The sequence below is a fragment of the Lepisma saccharinum genome, chromosome 17 (assembly GCF_977018435.1).
Source record: "Lepisma saccharinum chromosome 17, izLepSacc3.1, whole genome shotgun sequence".
Classification (NCBI taxonomy): Eukaryota; Metazoa; Arthropoda; class Insecta; order Zygentoma; family Lepismatidae; genus Lepisma; species Lepisma saccharinum.
Genome location: NC_139245.1, coordinates 21,240,410 through 21,257,722, shown reverse-complemented (window position 1 = coordinate 21,257,722; position 17,313 = coordinate 21,240,410). Strand labels below are relative to the sequence as shown.

The following is a 17,313-nucleotide window of genomic DNA, read 5'->3' as shown; positions in this document are numbered from 1 at the left end:
TGAATTATTGTAGCACTTACAGCGTTTACCAGTTTAGTTTTCAATTCTATAGATTTTTCCAAACCTACAAAACTGTTACATTAAAATTTGGCCACCTTGGTGTGATAGTGATTGTGATTACTCGTTATTAATTAGAACAAATTAAAAATTGTTATTTTAGATACATTGCATTATTTTAAGATGACAGCTAGTCTATGTAAAAAATGTGATATAATAAAGAAAGTGGCACATCAAATTACCCGCGGAGTGGTTATGCAAATGCGCTATGATGCAGGGGTACTGGGTGCGAATCCCGGTATGAGAATGTGTGTTTTTGTGAGTGTACATTCATCTCTTTCATAATGTCATCATTGCGATTAACCAAAAGTGAAGAAAAGCGAAGCTTTTTTTTAAAAAAATAATCAATCAAACATAAAATTCCGCATACCTTTCCTGATATTGCAGTGTGGACCCAATTAAAAAGGTCGATATAATTTCGTGCGTATCTGGAGGAAGCAAGGCGAAGAAGATGTTTTATTTTTTTTATTGTTTATTACATTGATCATACCCAGGCCGAGATTTATGTGGAGGTCCGGTCCTGACAACATCAAGAACTCACTCCCATCTATGCACAGTTTCAGTTAGTCTATAACCTTTAGTCCAAGTCATGTCAGATGGTTAGTTATATATTTTAATATTTTTCCACATTCCAAATATCTTTTTTTCTTCAATATATCTGCTTTCGAAGCAATTTTTCCCCATTGAAGGCTGGGAGCTGAAACTCTCCAAATCCTCCTAAATTCTGATTAACTCTTGATCAAAAACCTTATAATTGTGAGTATCCCATAAAACTTAGTAAGCCTGTTGATTGCTTCTAATCATAGCAGTGTTCATTAGATCACATTTTTAAAATGAGTTCTGAGAGTACTTTTAGCTTTTCGATGACAAAATTAAGGAAGTAGAAAGAAAAGCTTAAATTCATTTCATTCAACAGAATATTTGCTCAAATTTTCATAAACTTACTTACTAGACAAAAATTTCGCTAAATGACATCATAGCTTGTTATGGGATGAAGCTTGTGAACTTTCTAGTATCTACAATATTCACAAGTAAAATATGCATGGAGTGAGGACCAGCCTATACTTACAGAACCATTTACATTTCCTAATTTTATATATTTATTGAATTTGATTGGGTGGGCACAGGGATTTTTGGGTGGGCACTTGCCCACCCGTGCCCACCCCTGCCGCCGTCCCTGCCAAGCGGAGGCACACGGTGGTTTAAAAGTTCTTGTCGAGCGTCCCGATCGTTATAATGCAGTCGCTTTGTAAACAAGGGATCCCGGGTTCGATCCCTGTTGGAAGCACATTGTATGTACAATGGTTCGAATATGCATACATAACTTTTTTAAAAAGGTTTTCGTATATCATAGCTGTGTTGCTGGAACCAATAATATTTAACAGCACAGATTTTAAGAGGAAATGACGCCCAGTTGCACCTGTAATGTAAGAGTAGGAAGTTAACCTTGGAATGTTTCTGAGCAATTTTGTTCATTTCAAACCTGTTATTCTCTTGAATTTGATTATAGCTTTGGCTATAATTGCAAATTGAATAACCTTCAAGATGGACTGCTTTCCTTATTCTTTAATAGCTTGATTTTGTCTAGAATTGAAATTGCAGAACAGCTCTCAGCATGCAATAACATTATTCCAAGTACACGCCTGTAGCGAGTGGATTCTCCTTGAAACAATAAATAAATGCAAATAAGAAACGACAAGTTATGTGGAAGTTTGATACTGTTAACATTGATACCTTGACAAGTACGTTTTTCCAAATCTTCAGTTGATTATTGCCGTTCTAAAAAGAATAGCGAAAATTTCATTGCGAGATTGTCCAAAAGCCCAATTTCATGAACTTAATTTCGCATCGAAACTTATGGACCGGAATGCAGGTTGGTTGAGTGAAAATCTGCTGCTACTGGTAGACACGTGGTAGTCTTGAACTGCTTTTACTAGTATCATGTGATTGTCTGCGCTCTGCGGTAAGATGTCCTTATGGCCGTAGGCAGCAAACTTTTTTGGGGGGTTCACTCATAATTGTTCCCATGGGCGTCGCAAGAAATTTGAATAATAGAAATAATAACAATAATTACTCCCTCTGTCCCATAATTATAGTCCGGTATGCCAAAAATGGTGACTTTTTATTTATGTTCTTTTGGATACTTGATCGGCAAATTTGTACTGATCCTTGAGTAATAACGTTGTATGGTTCATTCCCGTGTTTAATTTTCTTCTTCTGTATACACCAATGTCACAGTTTGCCTATCGGACAATTATTATGGTACAACAAACAAAAGTGTACGGGACATTGAGGGTTCAGACTAATTCCTGAAGTGCCCACCCAACCCTTCCCAGCTAACGTTTCGAATTGTAGTCTCATGCGACGTTTAGGCCAAATATATTGAACTTTGTCAAGAAGGCAATGCGGAGTGTGTAAGTTAATGTATTCTTGCGACCTTGAAATTGTAGAAACTGGCGTTATAATGCAGAAGGCAAAACCACAGAACTGCTATATACTCTGTCCAGGAGTCTCGAGCAAGCGAATGAAAACAAGTCCTCTGCGCATGGAGGAGGACGCAACTGCAGATACCAGCGTTTGCAACAGCGCGCACTGCTTTGCTCCGCCCACTTGGTTCCATCAGTTCTCTACCGGTATGTGCGGCGTTGTTACACAGATTCACGAGACAGAGTATAGTGTTACATAAAAAAATAGGGAGGTGGCATAGTTTTAAGCAGATGTGTGTGGTGTATGCTACCTCATCCCTGTAGATAAAAGTACCTCGCGCGTCTCTTCTCTCTCCACGATATATTCGAGCCTGGGGCTCTAAATCGGCGGAGAATCAATTTTGTATAGAGGCTCTGTTTCATCAGCTTCTGCTACTGTTGGAATTTAAGTTAGTGAGAGCAACGCTTTCTGTATTCAAATTAGGCCCTTCCATATTTTCTTGTGCAAAACACTGACGTACGCACGAGGAGGCTGATAGGTTTACATAATTTTTCAAATTAAAGCAGGAAAGAACTCTAGAAAAACCAAAGTGGTAACTGAAAACCCGCCTTAGATTACAATTTTTGTCTGTCTTAGAGACGAAAGTTTGAAAGGGTATTTATGAAATAGTAGTGGTGTATCTCGCCCCCTCTAGAACGCAATATCCACCTTTACAATTCCAGCCCGTAAAATAATAATAATAATCCGGTGTACGCCACTGGCTCAAAAAGACTTGACTGCGTTTTTTGGAGGGAGAACCTTGACACGGAACTTGAAATTATTACCTTTAAAGCTTGGCGGGGGAGGGGTAAATAATAAGTTGCTAGTCTTTAACCTTCCTCGGGCAGAGTTCAGCCTTCAACTTGTCACAACGAAAGGAAGTTGGGTTGTTTCTTCCTTGTCCTACTCCCACGGCCATTTCCCGTTGTTATTTTATCGTTATCGTTGTAACGATAAAAGTTGTTATTGTACTTTTGTGTCGCCGTTTCGCTTACGCTAGAACATATTTTTGGTATTACATTTCTGATTTACACTTTAAAAACTGCTTAAGAAAACCCAAGGATTCTTTACTGGTTATTTATTACAAACTTCTAAAATGAACTAGCGATTAATAAATTTTTAATTTGCCCTGGTAAGCTGGAGGGCTTTGGTTTACATAGTTAAAACTAATACAAAATTTACCTCCAGTTGCCTTCTGGTTAGATTAATCTTTGGTTAGTAACGTGGATTAATAAACAGAAAATAAACACTTTAACCTCAATTAAAAGAATATGGTCGACCTACTTACGAAATTTACTCAGCGCTGCGCTATCACTTAGACTGTAATCAACACTTCCGATATAAAAGTAAACTTCTCGAGAGCTCTCGACACTAGGGGGGGGGAACACTATTGGCAGAAGCTCCTTGATGTCTTCTTTCCGCCGCTTCTTCTTTCCCTCGAAGATCTTCAACGTCTATCCCTCGATGTAATTCACCGCCGCATTCATAGTTCAAAGGTCGAACTTGATATCAGCGTCGTCACCTCGATTAGCAATTCTCAGTTCACTAATACACGCTTGCAGTGTTCTTTTCACTTCTCGCGCTATAAAAGTTGCCACGAGAAAACAGTTTGTATTTGAATAAAATTCCGCGCGCTCTTTTCTCAATCACGCGAACGTTCAAATGTCCGGAACACAGATCACTGTTAACTGTTCACTAGGCAAACGACATCTACAAAAACAGTCCAAGAATAACTAACTGCAACTTTCTGCCGATAGCACTATCAAATTCGCGGATTCTTTATAGCCAGAGATCTCGACGCCAACTGCTGCATGTAAACTTCTGCAGCCAACGCGCGAAGCAACAACACGGCCTTTCACTCAAAGGCTCTACAAACACTGCTCGAAAAACTTCACCGCGTTTTCCTTTGTCCCTTTGTCTTTGCATAGTAAGGACAGTTCATTTTGCCTGAGGGGTGTTAATCTCTCTATCCTCCTTCTTCTCGGAAGAAATAATCAGTCCTCAAAATAATCGGTTATAGATGCCCCCTCCTCTGAAGAGACATTAGATGGACTGATCAAGAAGAGCTAATGTCTTTTAGAGTCTATTCATCCCCTTGAAATTTTTGACCAGACCTCGTATATATATTTTTCACACTCACATTACAGTTATCATTTTTTTTTTTAAAATACACATAACGATATCGATATTCCTTTATATGTAGCACAAAAATATTTGTAAGATATGATTTTCAGTTACTAAATGTGTATATAATAATTACAATGATTTCACGTGAATTCACTACAATAGAAATTTAAATGTTTACTCTTGAATTCACACATAAGCACCATGTGTATTCATTCATCTAAGAACTATTAACATTCTATGCAAACTTTCCAACATATATATTATCATAGTTCACCTATCTTTATACCTTACATAAAATCAACTTTCAATCATTATCACTATACGGTCTATCAATCCAGTACAAGTAACATTAATCAATCACATTTAGTCTTGCAGGTTTTCGATTTTTTTCAACTGACTTACATAAATCTCTCTCTTACAGTTACTACAATTCCATAATTTTAAATTTTCCACATGTTGTGATTCAATTATTTACTAGAGCAGGTACAGGCTGGTAAGTGTAGAACATTATAAAAATATTTTGATTTCTGTCTTTACAAAATATCATCATACTTCATGAAATTAACCTAACAGTAAACCTCCTTTCTCTTGTCATGATCTTTACCTTTCATTTCTTCTTTCTTCTTTAAAGTATCAGCATGCTCAAAGTACTAATTTCAGGAAATTACATCTTATCATACGTCGCTTATCTTTTGAACAAACTATTTCTTAACTTGCAACAGAATTCTGGACATAATCTTTCACTTAAATATCAGCATGTTCTTTATTACGTAACTACAATAATTTTCGGTTCGCCTTCGACCTACTATTTTTCAACATTTCCGGTCCGCCTTCGACCTTATATTTATGTGCCTCTCTCGCACTATATCTTAATACACACTGACTTTTACCTCATATAGCTATGTCCAAGAACTCTCAATATCCTGCTATTAATGCAATCTCCTCTTTTGTTAACGCTATTTCATCTTGATCTCTGAAGAATTTCCCAATTGACTTCTTTTGAGCACATCTGTACAACCTTCTTTCTCGTTCGTTCTTCACTCTTTATTTTGCAGCATCATAAACAGTTTTGAGGTTTAATTTCATATTTCTATCTTCCTTTTCCTTTTCTTATTACAAAGCTATTTTTCAATTTTACAATATCTACTCGCTCATTGACAATAATAGTTACCAGCGCTTTTATCGAAACCCTCATTAAACATTTTACATTGAACCACAACTAGTTTTCACATAACCTATACAAAACAACTGACATTAAATAACTTTTTTCTTTTCATTTTCTCAATTTTCAATATACTTGGCTCATAACAACATACACACATTTTTTCTAAAAAGCTCATTTACGTTTGAACAATTTCCATCATTTTATCAAAATTTACATAAACTAGTAATTTTCAAAATGTTCATCAAGAGAAATGGAAAATTAGATCTTCCTCTAAAATTTACTAACTTAATAATTACATTTTATTATATTACCCAACAAATTAGAATGTCTCTCATCTTTAGATTTATCAGTCCTTGTTGTTTCTTCAGTTTCTGAATATTCTTGTTTGTCGTTACTATCATGTATCTTTTCCCTATTCCTCTTCTTCTTTTCTTCTCTTTTTTCTCCTTTTCAAATTTCTTCTTCCTTCTCTTCCAACTTTCTTCAAGTAGGGAAACCAACAATCTGTCAACACTATTTGAACTTTCTCTCATCTTTAAAGTCTTTTCATTTTGTTTCCGATTTTCCATAGGTTCAATTTTCTCACTATGAGAATCACCACTATCAACTTTCTTCTGATTCTTCTTGTCTCTTTTCTTTTGTGGCTTTCTCTTATGCTCTCCACCCTCTTCAGATAAACGCATTTCTCTATTTTCCTGTTTTATCCTTTTCATACTTGCCTTTGATCTATCTGTGCTAACATTCTTAGATTTTTCACGAACTTTCTTCTTCGCTTTCCCTAACGCTTCTTCAATTTTCTTCACTTTCTTTGCAGCTTTCAATTTCTTTCTCTTCATTTTCTTCACTTTCTTTACTGAACTATATCTAGGTCTCATTCTAATTTTCTTCCGTTTACTTATCAAAGTCATTTCGGGTATCGTCACGTCTAAAGTTACACATTCTTGCAGTTTAGAAAACATATAATTTTTCTTAGGCTTTTCGTAAATATTTTCTTCTTTACTTATCAGTTCAGGAGATAACTGTATCCCAAAATGTAACTCATCAACTTTTTGACTTTTCATTCCCAACTCGCAAACTCGTTCCTCAAGGACCTGTACTTTTTCAGCACTCCCTTGCATCATTTTACATTTATCTCTAACTCTGCTAATTTCATTCTCTTGAATTTTCATTTCGCTCTCCAAAGCCTCCATTTGCAATCCTAAAGTCGTCTTTAGTTCGTCATGTCTAATCTGACAAGAATGCTTATGATCTTGTAAATCACATTCTAACTTTTTCAATTTAGATACCTTAATTTCTAACTTCTCCAATTTATCTTCTAGCCGTACGCTCATTTCTTGCATTGTTCGTTTACTTTCCTCCACATTCTGGTACAACATGTCAAATTTATTATTCTGCTCTTGCCTATCCTCTTCTCTAAATTTCAGTTGCTCTTGCCTATCCTCTTCTCTAAATATAAGCTGCTCTTGCCTATCCTCTTCTCTAAATATAAGCTGCTCTTGCCTACTCTGCTTCATAAATAACAAAAGTGTCGTGAGGTTAACACTCTCTTCATTTTCGCTAGTTAATTTTGGAACACCCTGTGCACTTTCTTCTCCTTTTGTTTCCTTGATATTTTCTTTTCCTGACGAAGCGCAGCATATTTTGCAAGAAAAAATCTCTTCTATATGCAGATCAAATTTCGTAAATTCTTCTTCGCTCATTCCCGCGCAAGATTTATGGTACCACTTTTTACAAAAACTACATTCTATTGCCGCCTCATAACGAAGTTTTTTGCCACAACATTCAAGTATTTCATCCCAGCCTATTTCGGGTGCTTCGTCCTGAGACGGAGAGATCGACGTTCGGACCATGTTTGTATCACCGACCTACTTATCGCTAGCTCACTAATCCCTTGCAGCTGCAGCGAGAGGGACAGAGAGAAAAAAGAAACCTCTTCTTCCGATCTTCCACTATCCTACGTAGAACACCAATATTGTACACACAAAAAATCCGATATCAACATAAAATCAACATGATTTCTTAAATTTAACATTGTATCTCAACAAATAACCAGAAGGAAGTCCCGGGTTTCGGCACCATATAACGATAAAAGTTGTTATTGTACTTTTGTGTCGCCGTTTCGCTTACGCTAGAACATATTTTTGGTATTACATTTCTGATTTACACTTTAAAAACTGCTTAAGAAAACCCAAGGATTCTTTACTGGTTATTTATTACAAACTTCTAAAATGAACTAGCGATTAATAAATTTTTAATTTGCCCTGGTAAGCTGGAGGGCTTTGGTTTACATAGTTAAAACTAATACAAAATTTACCTCCAGTTGCCTTCTGGTTAGATTAATCTTTGGTTAGTAACGTGGATTAATAAACAGAAAATAAACACTTTAACCTCAATTAAAAGAATATGGTCGACCTACTTACGAAATTTACTCAGCGCTGCGCTATCACTTAGACTGTAATCAACACTTCCGATATAAAAGTAAACTTCTCGAGAGCTCTCGACACTAGGGGGGGGGAACACTATTGGCAGAAGCTCCTTGATGTCTTCTTTCCGCCGCTTCTTCTTTCCCTCGAAGATCTTCAACGTCTATCCCTCGATGTAATTCACCGCCGCATTCATAGTTCAAAGGTCGAACTTGATATCAGCGTCGTCACCTCGATTAGCAATTCTCAGTTCACTAATACACGCTTGCAGTGTTCTTTTCACTTCTCGCGCTATAAAAGTTGCCACGAGAAAACAGTTTGTATTTGAATAAAATTCCGCGCGCTCTTTTCTCAATCACGCGAACGTTCAAATGTCCGGAACACAGATCACTGTTAACTGTTCACTAGGCAAACGACATCTACAAAAACAGTCCAAGAATAACTAACTGCAACTTTCTGCCGATAGCACTATCAAATTCGCGGATTCTTTATAGCCAGAGATCTCGACGCCAACTGCTGCATGTAAACTTCTGCAGCCAACGCGCGAAGCAACAACACGGCCTTTCACTCAAAGGCTCTACAAACACTGCTCGAAAAACTTCACCGCGTTTTCCTTTGTCCCTTTGTCTTTGCATAGTAAGGACAGTTCATTTTGCCTGAGGGGTGTTAATCTCTCTATCCTCCTTCTTCTCGGAAGAAATAATCAGTCCTCAAAATAATCGGTTATAGTTTCATGAAAAGCTCTCAACCTTTTACAAGCATATTCCTTGTCCTCTCACAGTGCATATTATTTTGCTTTGGAAAAGAAAGTGTGGGGGATGTTATCCAGAGATATTGTAAATTCGATTGCCGCCATACAACACACTCGCCTGTTTCAATCACATTTTTCTGGTGGTAAATCATGTGACACGTTCTCCAGTAATTTACTTACTTTTAAAGGTAGAAACCAGTACAAATTACAATAGGAATTTCTACTGGTTTCTAAAAGGGATAGGCAGTTGTGCAAGTTCCAACATTCGATAACTTGTAGAAACTGGAAAATATATTTCCTGCAGATTCGGAATGAATGTACGGCTAAAGATCTACAACATTCCGTGAAGACACGCAGTAGCGTACGCAGGATTTCGTCAAAGGGGGGGGGGGGTTATTTCTAAAACTTTCTCCAAATTCACATTACCTTTGATTTATTACACTTTAATTAAATAATAATAATCATAATTAATTAATAATATTTATAATTAACTAATTAGCTGGATTACTACTAATAATACTACTAATACCACTACTACTATTATGTAGTAGAGATCTACATAAATATACCATTTATGAAAACAATAGAAAGAAATTACTTTCTAATCATTCAATTTTTATCAAATCGTGGGAGCATTTTTTTGTTTTTGTTTTTTGTCTGGTCAACGAGGTGAGACATTTTAAGGGTGAAGAAAATCCATAAAACAAGAAAATATATTAAAATAAATTGAAATAATCAAAGTATGGAACTCATCCTAGGAGCTGCGGTGGTCTGGTCGGTAGAGCGTCTGACAACCACGCGGGAGATCCGGGTTCGATTCCCGGAATTGGTTGGAATTTTTCCGGCTTCTTCCCCGCATAAATGTCCCCGATAATTCACATCTGGATTGTCTCACTGTTCTTACCAACAAAAAATTTGCAATAGTTAAGCTTATTGTCGTTTGAATAATTGTCTAGTCAACAAGGTGAGACATTTTAAAGAGACATTCAAACGTGCTGCGGTAAACAATACAATGGGAAGGCGAATTCGTGACTGTATTCTTTCTTGTCCGCCTAGCCTTTGTCTATACATTAGCCTCTAACAACGAACCAAGAACTTTCTTTAGTTAATTCTCATTGTTCACACAAAAAAAATACATGTTCGTTGAACACTGGCGTACGTAGAGGCATGGCCGATGGTTAGAGGCACATACTTTTGGTAAATAAAAAAGCAAAATTTCAGTATAAAAACAGTCAATTTCGGGTTCAAAAGCTGTAAATGAAATGAAATTTCGCTGTTATAGCGGTGAAAAAGCGGTATATAAAATTACATTTTGGTTTTAAAAATGTGAATATAATCGCAGTATTACACAAAATAAACATATCCCTTCTAATAGCACATTAAATCATTACCAGAATATTAAGTTTATTCCTGTATAGAGGAGTCCATTTTTGCTTTTCAAATATTTACAGCAAAATTAATCAATTTTCCGTGAATTGCATAACACGCAGGATACTTCAGACTTCAGAAAGTGTCGCGTCGGTATATAAACAGTAAATTTCGTGTTTAAGAGTCTATTTCGCATTTTGCAGTTCATTTCGCATAATTTCGTGACAAAACAGGGTAGGAAAATGCACCTCGCACCTTTCAGAAACCTTTAAAATTAACATTGCACTGTGTTATTTCAAATTTAATTTTCTTTTTGTCAAAAACGAAATATGCATGCCTCTACCGATGACGCTACAGCCCCTACCAAAATTTTGAGAAAATCAGAATTTTCAAATAAAAATCCGTTAAGAACTTTAAAAAATCAAAGGTATAATATTAAGGGGAGGCTGCTAACTTATTACGAAACCTCTTTTAAAGTGAGTCCCGATTACCATTTTTCTCTTTGAATACAATTTTAATAGACTGAAAAGTTCCAAAAATACGAAATATTTTATTATGCATCCTGCCCTCCAAAACGAAGCCATGTGTTATCCACATTTATTATTCCGGCCCCTCCCCCCCCCCAAAAAAAACTGCGTACGCCAGAGTATTGAACATTGTTGCAACTGAAATACAAAACATTTTATTTCTCTTTTAAATCATAGTTACCCTCATATTTCACTTTCAAGAACTTGTGCTTATTTTAAAGGCATCACTGAAAGACGCATGTGCTTGGAATGCTGTGCTTTTCTCCATGCTACATGGAAATAATAATTCAAATTATTATTATTATTATTAGTGGTGGTAGTAGTAGTAGATGTAGTAATAGTAATAGTATTGTCCCAGATCTTTGACTGTGGTAAATTGGCCATTTAAATTTTTTTCCACAGCATTTTTCATAATATTTCACACGCTCAAGGGGGGGGGTTAAACCCCGTAACCCCCCTTGCGTACGCCACTGAAGACATGGGTGGGATAAAGGTGAAAAAGTAGGATCCCGCACATACTCGATATAACTCTCTAGCCTTCTTAAACCAGATGTTTGTGGCTGCAGCAACACAAGCCTTCCATCTGTCCCTATCCTGGGTAAGATCAATCCAAACTTTTCAATCATTACAGATTTCCTTTAGGTCAATCGCAACATTATCACTCCATCTTTGTCCTGGCCTTCCTACAGGTATCTTTCCATCAGGTTTCCCAACAAGAATCCTCTAAACTCTTCTTTCCTCTCCCACCTAAGTCGTCTTGATTTAATTATTCTAATAATATCGATCTGCCATACATAAAGCGATCAGCACTATGCTACAGTTGCCTCCCTCCAGAGTTATTCCTAGATACCCGTGGATGAGTCTGTCATCTCATGATCTAACTCATGGGTCTCCTCTATGACGCCAGGGGTCCCAGGTTCGAATCCTGGCCTGGGCATGGATGTTTGAGAGTGTTCCTTAATCATATAATCACTCATCCCCATCTTCACAAATTAGTCAAAAGTAGCACAAAAAGCGAAGTAAAATAAAGCAAATGATTTGTAGGTCTCCTCTGTGGTTATGGGTCACATTGTTAATTTCTCATATTTTGTCACATTCCAGTGTCTTACTTTTCACTTTGCACCCATTTTCAAAGACATTCCATATTCAGGCTGCTTTGTAGAGGACAGCCAAAGCATGAAGGGCCTCCTCCTAAAATCCAGGGTTGCAATCAAGTATAACAATGTACTAATTATGTACATCCAGACACTTATGGGTTGTAATGATCCCACTGAAAGTAAATGTGGTAGTTACAACCCAGAAGTGTCAGTGACTGTATCAGATACCAATATTGGTTTGGTTTGGTTTGAGTTGGTGTTTTAAGTCCACTTTTTGCACAGTAAGGCTAATCGGGACTGGACCTACAGTTTAAAGTGGGATCCGAACCACTTGTGCCTCCACCGGGTATCGAACCCGGGACCCCTTGATTACAAGGTAATGACGCTACCACTGCGCCATGGGAGAGGCCCAGATACCAATATTAGATACTTCTGTGTTAGATATGAGAAGTTCTCTGAAATCTTAGCTCGATTAGGCTTTCAGGCCAATCTTGTGTAGTACAGCTAACACCCAGTGGAAAAAATAAATATTGAGGTAACAGGCAGGAACTGTGTAGTATGTTAGAAGTTAAGGCAACTATGTTTTGTTCCTGGCTAATTTTATTTATTGCTTACAGGATGAAGACAACACTCATTGCACTTGGCCTATTTTTGGCCATCGTTCAGTACGTTAATGCCTATGGCAGTGGCGCACCAGTTGAAGTTTGTGATAACATGGAACCTCAACATGGAGAGAAAATTCAGCCAGCAAATACTTTTCCTTGCTCTATCTCCACTTCAAAATCTAGTCTAAGGGGTGGTGAAACCATCACAGGTAAAAATATATGGCCTTAAACATCATTACTTTGTATATTGCAACTTAGTTCAATCTTATTTGGAACATTCTGTGTGTGCTAGGAATTTTAATGTATGTAACTAAAAATAGCAAATTAGTTTAAAAATTCTAACTCTTATTAAATTAAATCTATGTTTTGGATCTGAAAGGTCCCATCTTCATGAAAAAGAGCTTTCAATAGAATTAAACTCCACATGGTGCTAAGTTTCAGTATGAAAATAACCTATGTGGGTTGGGCAATAGGTCCTAATGTCAACTATTCAGTTAGACTTTCTTCTCCCAAGAAAATTAATAACCAGGGAGGAGGTTGAATTAAACTGAAGAATCGCTCTTGTCAACATTTGACATTGCCCCTATTAGAACTAAAACTACAGAAATATAGTTTACTCATGAAACAAATCTTCGGTAGTTGAAAATACCAAAAGTCTAGACTTTTCTCAAACTTAAAAATTGTTTTGGAAAGATGGTGTGCTAATCATTAATGTAAATTAACTTTTCAGTGAGTGTTTCTTGTAGCAGACCCTTCAAGGGATTCATTGTGCAAATGAGAGTTGGAGATCAACCAATTGGACGTTTCACTATAAATCCAAAACTTGGACATAGCCTGAGCTGTGGCTCTGGAAAGGATGTAAGTTTGCTTTTTATTGCTAAGATTAATTTGTATATTTGCAAATTTACAGCCCTAAAATTGATATTTTTAGATTTGCCGATACTTCAGTAATCAGATATTTTCCCTATAAAAACATGTGCTTGTATCTAGAACTAATTTCATTCTATGTATGTTGAGCAATGTGAAAATATAAATTCTTGCTGTGTAAATTTGAGCTGTTATATGCATGCATGCATGCAGCAGTGTAACTTAATCCTAACTTTATGGGGCAGATCATACATGTTTGTTCTCAAGAGGTTAACAAAAAAAAAAAATAACTCTTTTCAACCTGAAGATTTATGGCTGCAGCAACACAAGCCTTCCATCTGTCCCTATGCTGGGCAAGATCAATCCAATCTTTTCCATCCTTACAGATTTCCTTTAGGTCCATCTCAATGTTATCCCTCCATCTTCGTCATAGCCTTCCTACATTTCTCTACCATTCATGCCACAAGGCCTGCTCATCTAAGTTTTCTTGATTTAATTATTCTAATATCTGGATATGAATACAAATTATGCAGTTCCAAATTATGAAACCTTCTCCATTCACCTGTCTCCTAATCCCTTTAAGGTCAGAATATTTTTCTAAGAATTCTATTTTCAAAAACTCTTCGTTTATGTTCCTTTAATGTAAGGGACCAAGTTTGACATCCATATAATACTATTGGCAAAATTACTCTTTTGCATATTTTAACTTTTACGTTCTTAGATATTATGAGAAGATAAGTTTATGAAGAGAAAAGTAATACACACTTCCCGAACTAAGTCTTTTTATTTCCTCTTTAATATCATTTTAATTTGTTAGTAATACTCCTAAGTACTTGAATTTGGAAACTGATTCAAACTAGTTATCAATATAATTAAATTTTGATTATTACCTAACACTTGGTTTCGGCCTGTAAGCACATATTTAGTTTTGTCTTTGCTAACTTCCAAACCTCTCTCTTTAGCTGCTTTCGTAAATTTAAACAAACTTGAAAATTTGTCTCTTCCAAGTTACGCCTATGCATGCACAATAGTTTGGAAAAAGTTGAGTGATAACCCATATCTGACATCGTTTTTTTACCTTCTGTTCATGAAAAATAATTATTTTCAGCATTTCAAAATCTTTGCTGAGACAGTTAAATATATATATTTGTTTATTTCAGAATGCTGTCACTCACAGTGGTGCTGATTCAAAGGACAGTTTGTCTGCACAATGGACAGCTCCCCGTGGGTTATCAGAAACAGTTATACCTTAGTAAGTATTTATAGTCTCCATTTTACACAAATGCATGCTTCTTAGTCATATAATTTTAAAATAATTCAATGACCAAAAACAAAAAAAACCGTATTTCAGAATAAGGTGACTTAGATAACACAGTGAGTAGTGTGGATGGCTTCCTAAAAGTGAAAAGTAGCAAGTAAACAACCCAAATGGCAACTTTACTTGTGGGGGTTTTGAACATTTCAACCTATAGTACAAGAACTATAACCAGCCTCAAATCAATGGGTACCTGGGTGCAACCCTGGGAGGTAAAAGGTGGCTGGAGCATGGTACCGATCACTAGGGAACGGAACTTTATGTGCTAAAAAACTCAAATATTTTTTTTTTGTGTCTCCTAAATGTTGAAAATATGTGACAAAAAGAAAAACCATTTGGTAACAAAAACAAAATATTACATGCATTTTTAACACCTGGAATCAGATTCTAAATGATTACATCTTAGTGAGCTATTTTTTTTAGAAAAGTTGCAGTGGATCACCATAGTTTTTTCCAAATTCTCCATTGTAAATCTGTGACGATTATCTCTAAAAAGCATCTTATATTGTGAGAAAGATCGCTCCGCGTCACAAACAATTCTTGCATATTTGAAGCACGAAATGCCACTAACGCAGAAGTTTTCCAAAGCTTTCTCTTCCTCTACTTCACCTTCCAAAACATGTGCAATTTGGCACGAAGTTTGAAAACGTTTGTTTTTCCCAAAACTTTCTGTACATTTAGATATTAGCACTTGTGCGTTAGATCCAGTGCGGGTAATTTTTCCCCCTCAATAGGATCGTAAGTCTGCCAGCGAGTGTTCAAAGACAAAACAAACCTAACACACTCTATATGAAAGAGGTGCGGAGAATAAAGTTTTTCCTTCGAGGATTTCGAGATAGCTGAAGTCAATGAGCGATTGTATGTATTTAAAATGAAAATTCGCAAAATATGTATTTACATATGGAAAACTGGAAAATTTGTTTTTATGTAAAATAAAATTTGCTGTGTCTACGTATAAGGCTATGATCAGAATTTTGGCAAAAACGAGGGGGTCTATCTTATCGCAGTAAAAGCATTTATTTACCTAAAGTTCAGTTCCCTACTGATCACATTACCTACAAAATGGCAGAGATAGAGAATGTGTGGGGCCCTACCCCCACACCCCCTAAATGTGACTGCATGGCATGGTGCTACATGCACGGGGAAATTTACTTTTTACTTTAACACATACAGCAAAAAGGTGCACATCAGTACACAAAGAATCTCAAAGTTTGCATTCGTAATAGGCTCAATCATGTAATTGTAGATTTAGCATCTAGGTGGCAGTATAACACATTTAACGCAAACATGACATGCACTAGTGAACACAAGCATTCTAAATCTTAGAATTTGCTAAATGTGAGTCTGTTGACTGTACAATGCATATTTCGTACGAAATATCGAACAGAAGCACCTACAGACAAGACCATCATGCGTAGTAAAAGTTCAAGGAGTCTGGTTGCCTGTGCGATGCAAAACAAACAGGCTGGACGTGTGTGGCAGATAATTAATTTCAGGACTGATGTCTGCTGTGTCACCAGGGATGCATATATTGAGCACCTGTAAGGTACATACCAAACTTGGGAGAGATTCTTTATGTACTGATATGCACCTTTTTGCTGTATGTGTTATAGTTCTTGTACTATAAAGGTTTGAAACCCTGGCTATCTATCACTTAATTCTGAATGGAGCGAGGTAGAGAAATTGTTACTACTAGAGATCTGTCAAAGTTTCACTTTCCACTATGAAGATTTTTTTTTTTATCTTAATCTGAGGACATAAGGAGCTGCTCTCCAGATGTAAAGTGTTAGAGTAGGAATAAGGAAATAGAAAGAGTATGTATCCAATAAAGACTGAAAACTAGGTGAAAGGTAAATTTTACTTTTAGGATGTAAGAATGAAAAGAAATTGTTCAGTGATCAACATGAATACTGTTATAATCTATAGCAAAATTTTAAACACACAAAAACTGTCAGCAAATGCAAAGGGTACTAGTCAAGTTTTGCAATGTGGCGCACCTCGAAAGTTGCACATTGTGACACATGCACATGTTCAAATCTGCACTGTAGCCGGCAGGATGACTTTTGGGTGTTAGTTGCTCATGAACTGTGGCAGTGAAAAGAACTCACAATGTCATCTTGGTCAAAAACTGAATACCGGGCAATTTTGTGCTACAACTTTGCATGCAGTTTGCGTGTTGAGCAATGTTTGGACGAAATTGCTCCTGTGCAGGGAGGTGATTGTCCTCACAATCCGGCCATATTCAGGTGGTATCGGAAATTTCAGCCTGGAAGATGCCCTGAGGTCAGGATGCCCAGCCTAGTGTCACAGAGGAAAAAATCACTGTCAGGAAGATGCTAGTCACAGGCATGTGACCTATCACCAAAGAGAAGAGGATTTGGACATTCCTGCACCAGCAATTCATACCATTCAGTACAACCACCTTAAAGTGAAAAAGGTTTGTTCCCTTTGGGTACCCCACGCCTTAACTGATAAGCAGATGGCACGAGGCATGTCATGGTGCAGCAAGATGCTAAAGAAGTTTGAAAATGGAACATATCGCTCC

The 17,313-nt window shown here is 36.7% G+C and overlaps 1 protein-coding gene across 1 annotated transcript in view; it reads left to right on the top strand.

The window, feature by feature from the left end:
- The window catches only part of l(2)34Fc (reeler domain-containing lethal (2) 34Fc), a 30,324-nt gene that overhangs the window by 10,863 nt on the left and 2,148 nt on the right, over window positions 1-17,313 (top strand). Inside the window, exons 2-4 of the mRNA XM_083138509.1 lie at window positions 12,599-12,795; window positions 13,317-13,444; window positions 14,614-14,705. Of these exons, the coding sequence (XP_082994635.1) occupies window positions 12,600-12,795; window positions 13,317-13,444; window positions 14,614-14,705 (416 nt within the window). The 5' untranslated portion in view covers window position 12,599. The remainder of the gene's footprint in view (window positions 1-12,598; window positions 12,796-13,316; window positions 13,445-14,613; window positions 14,706-17,313) is intronic.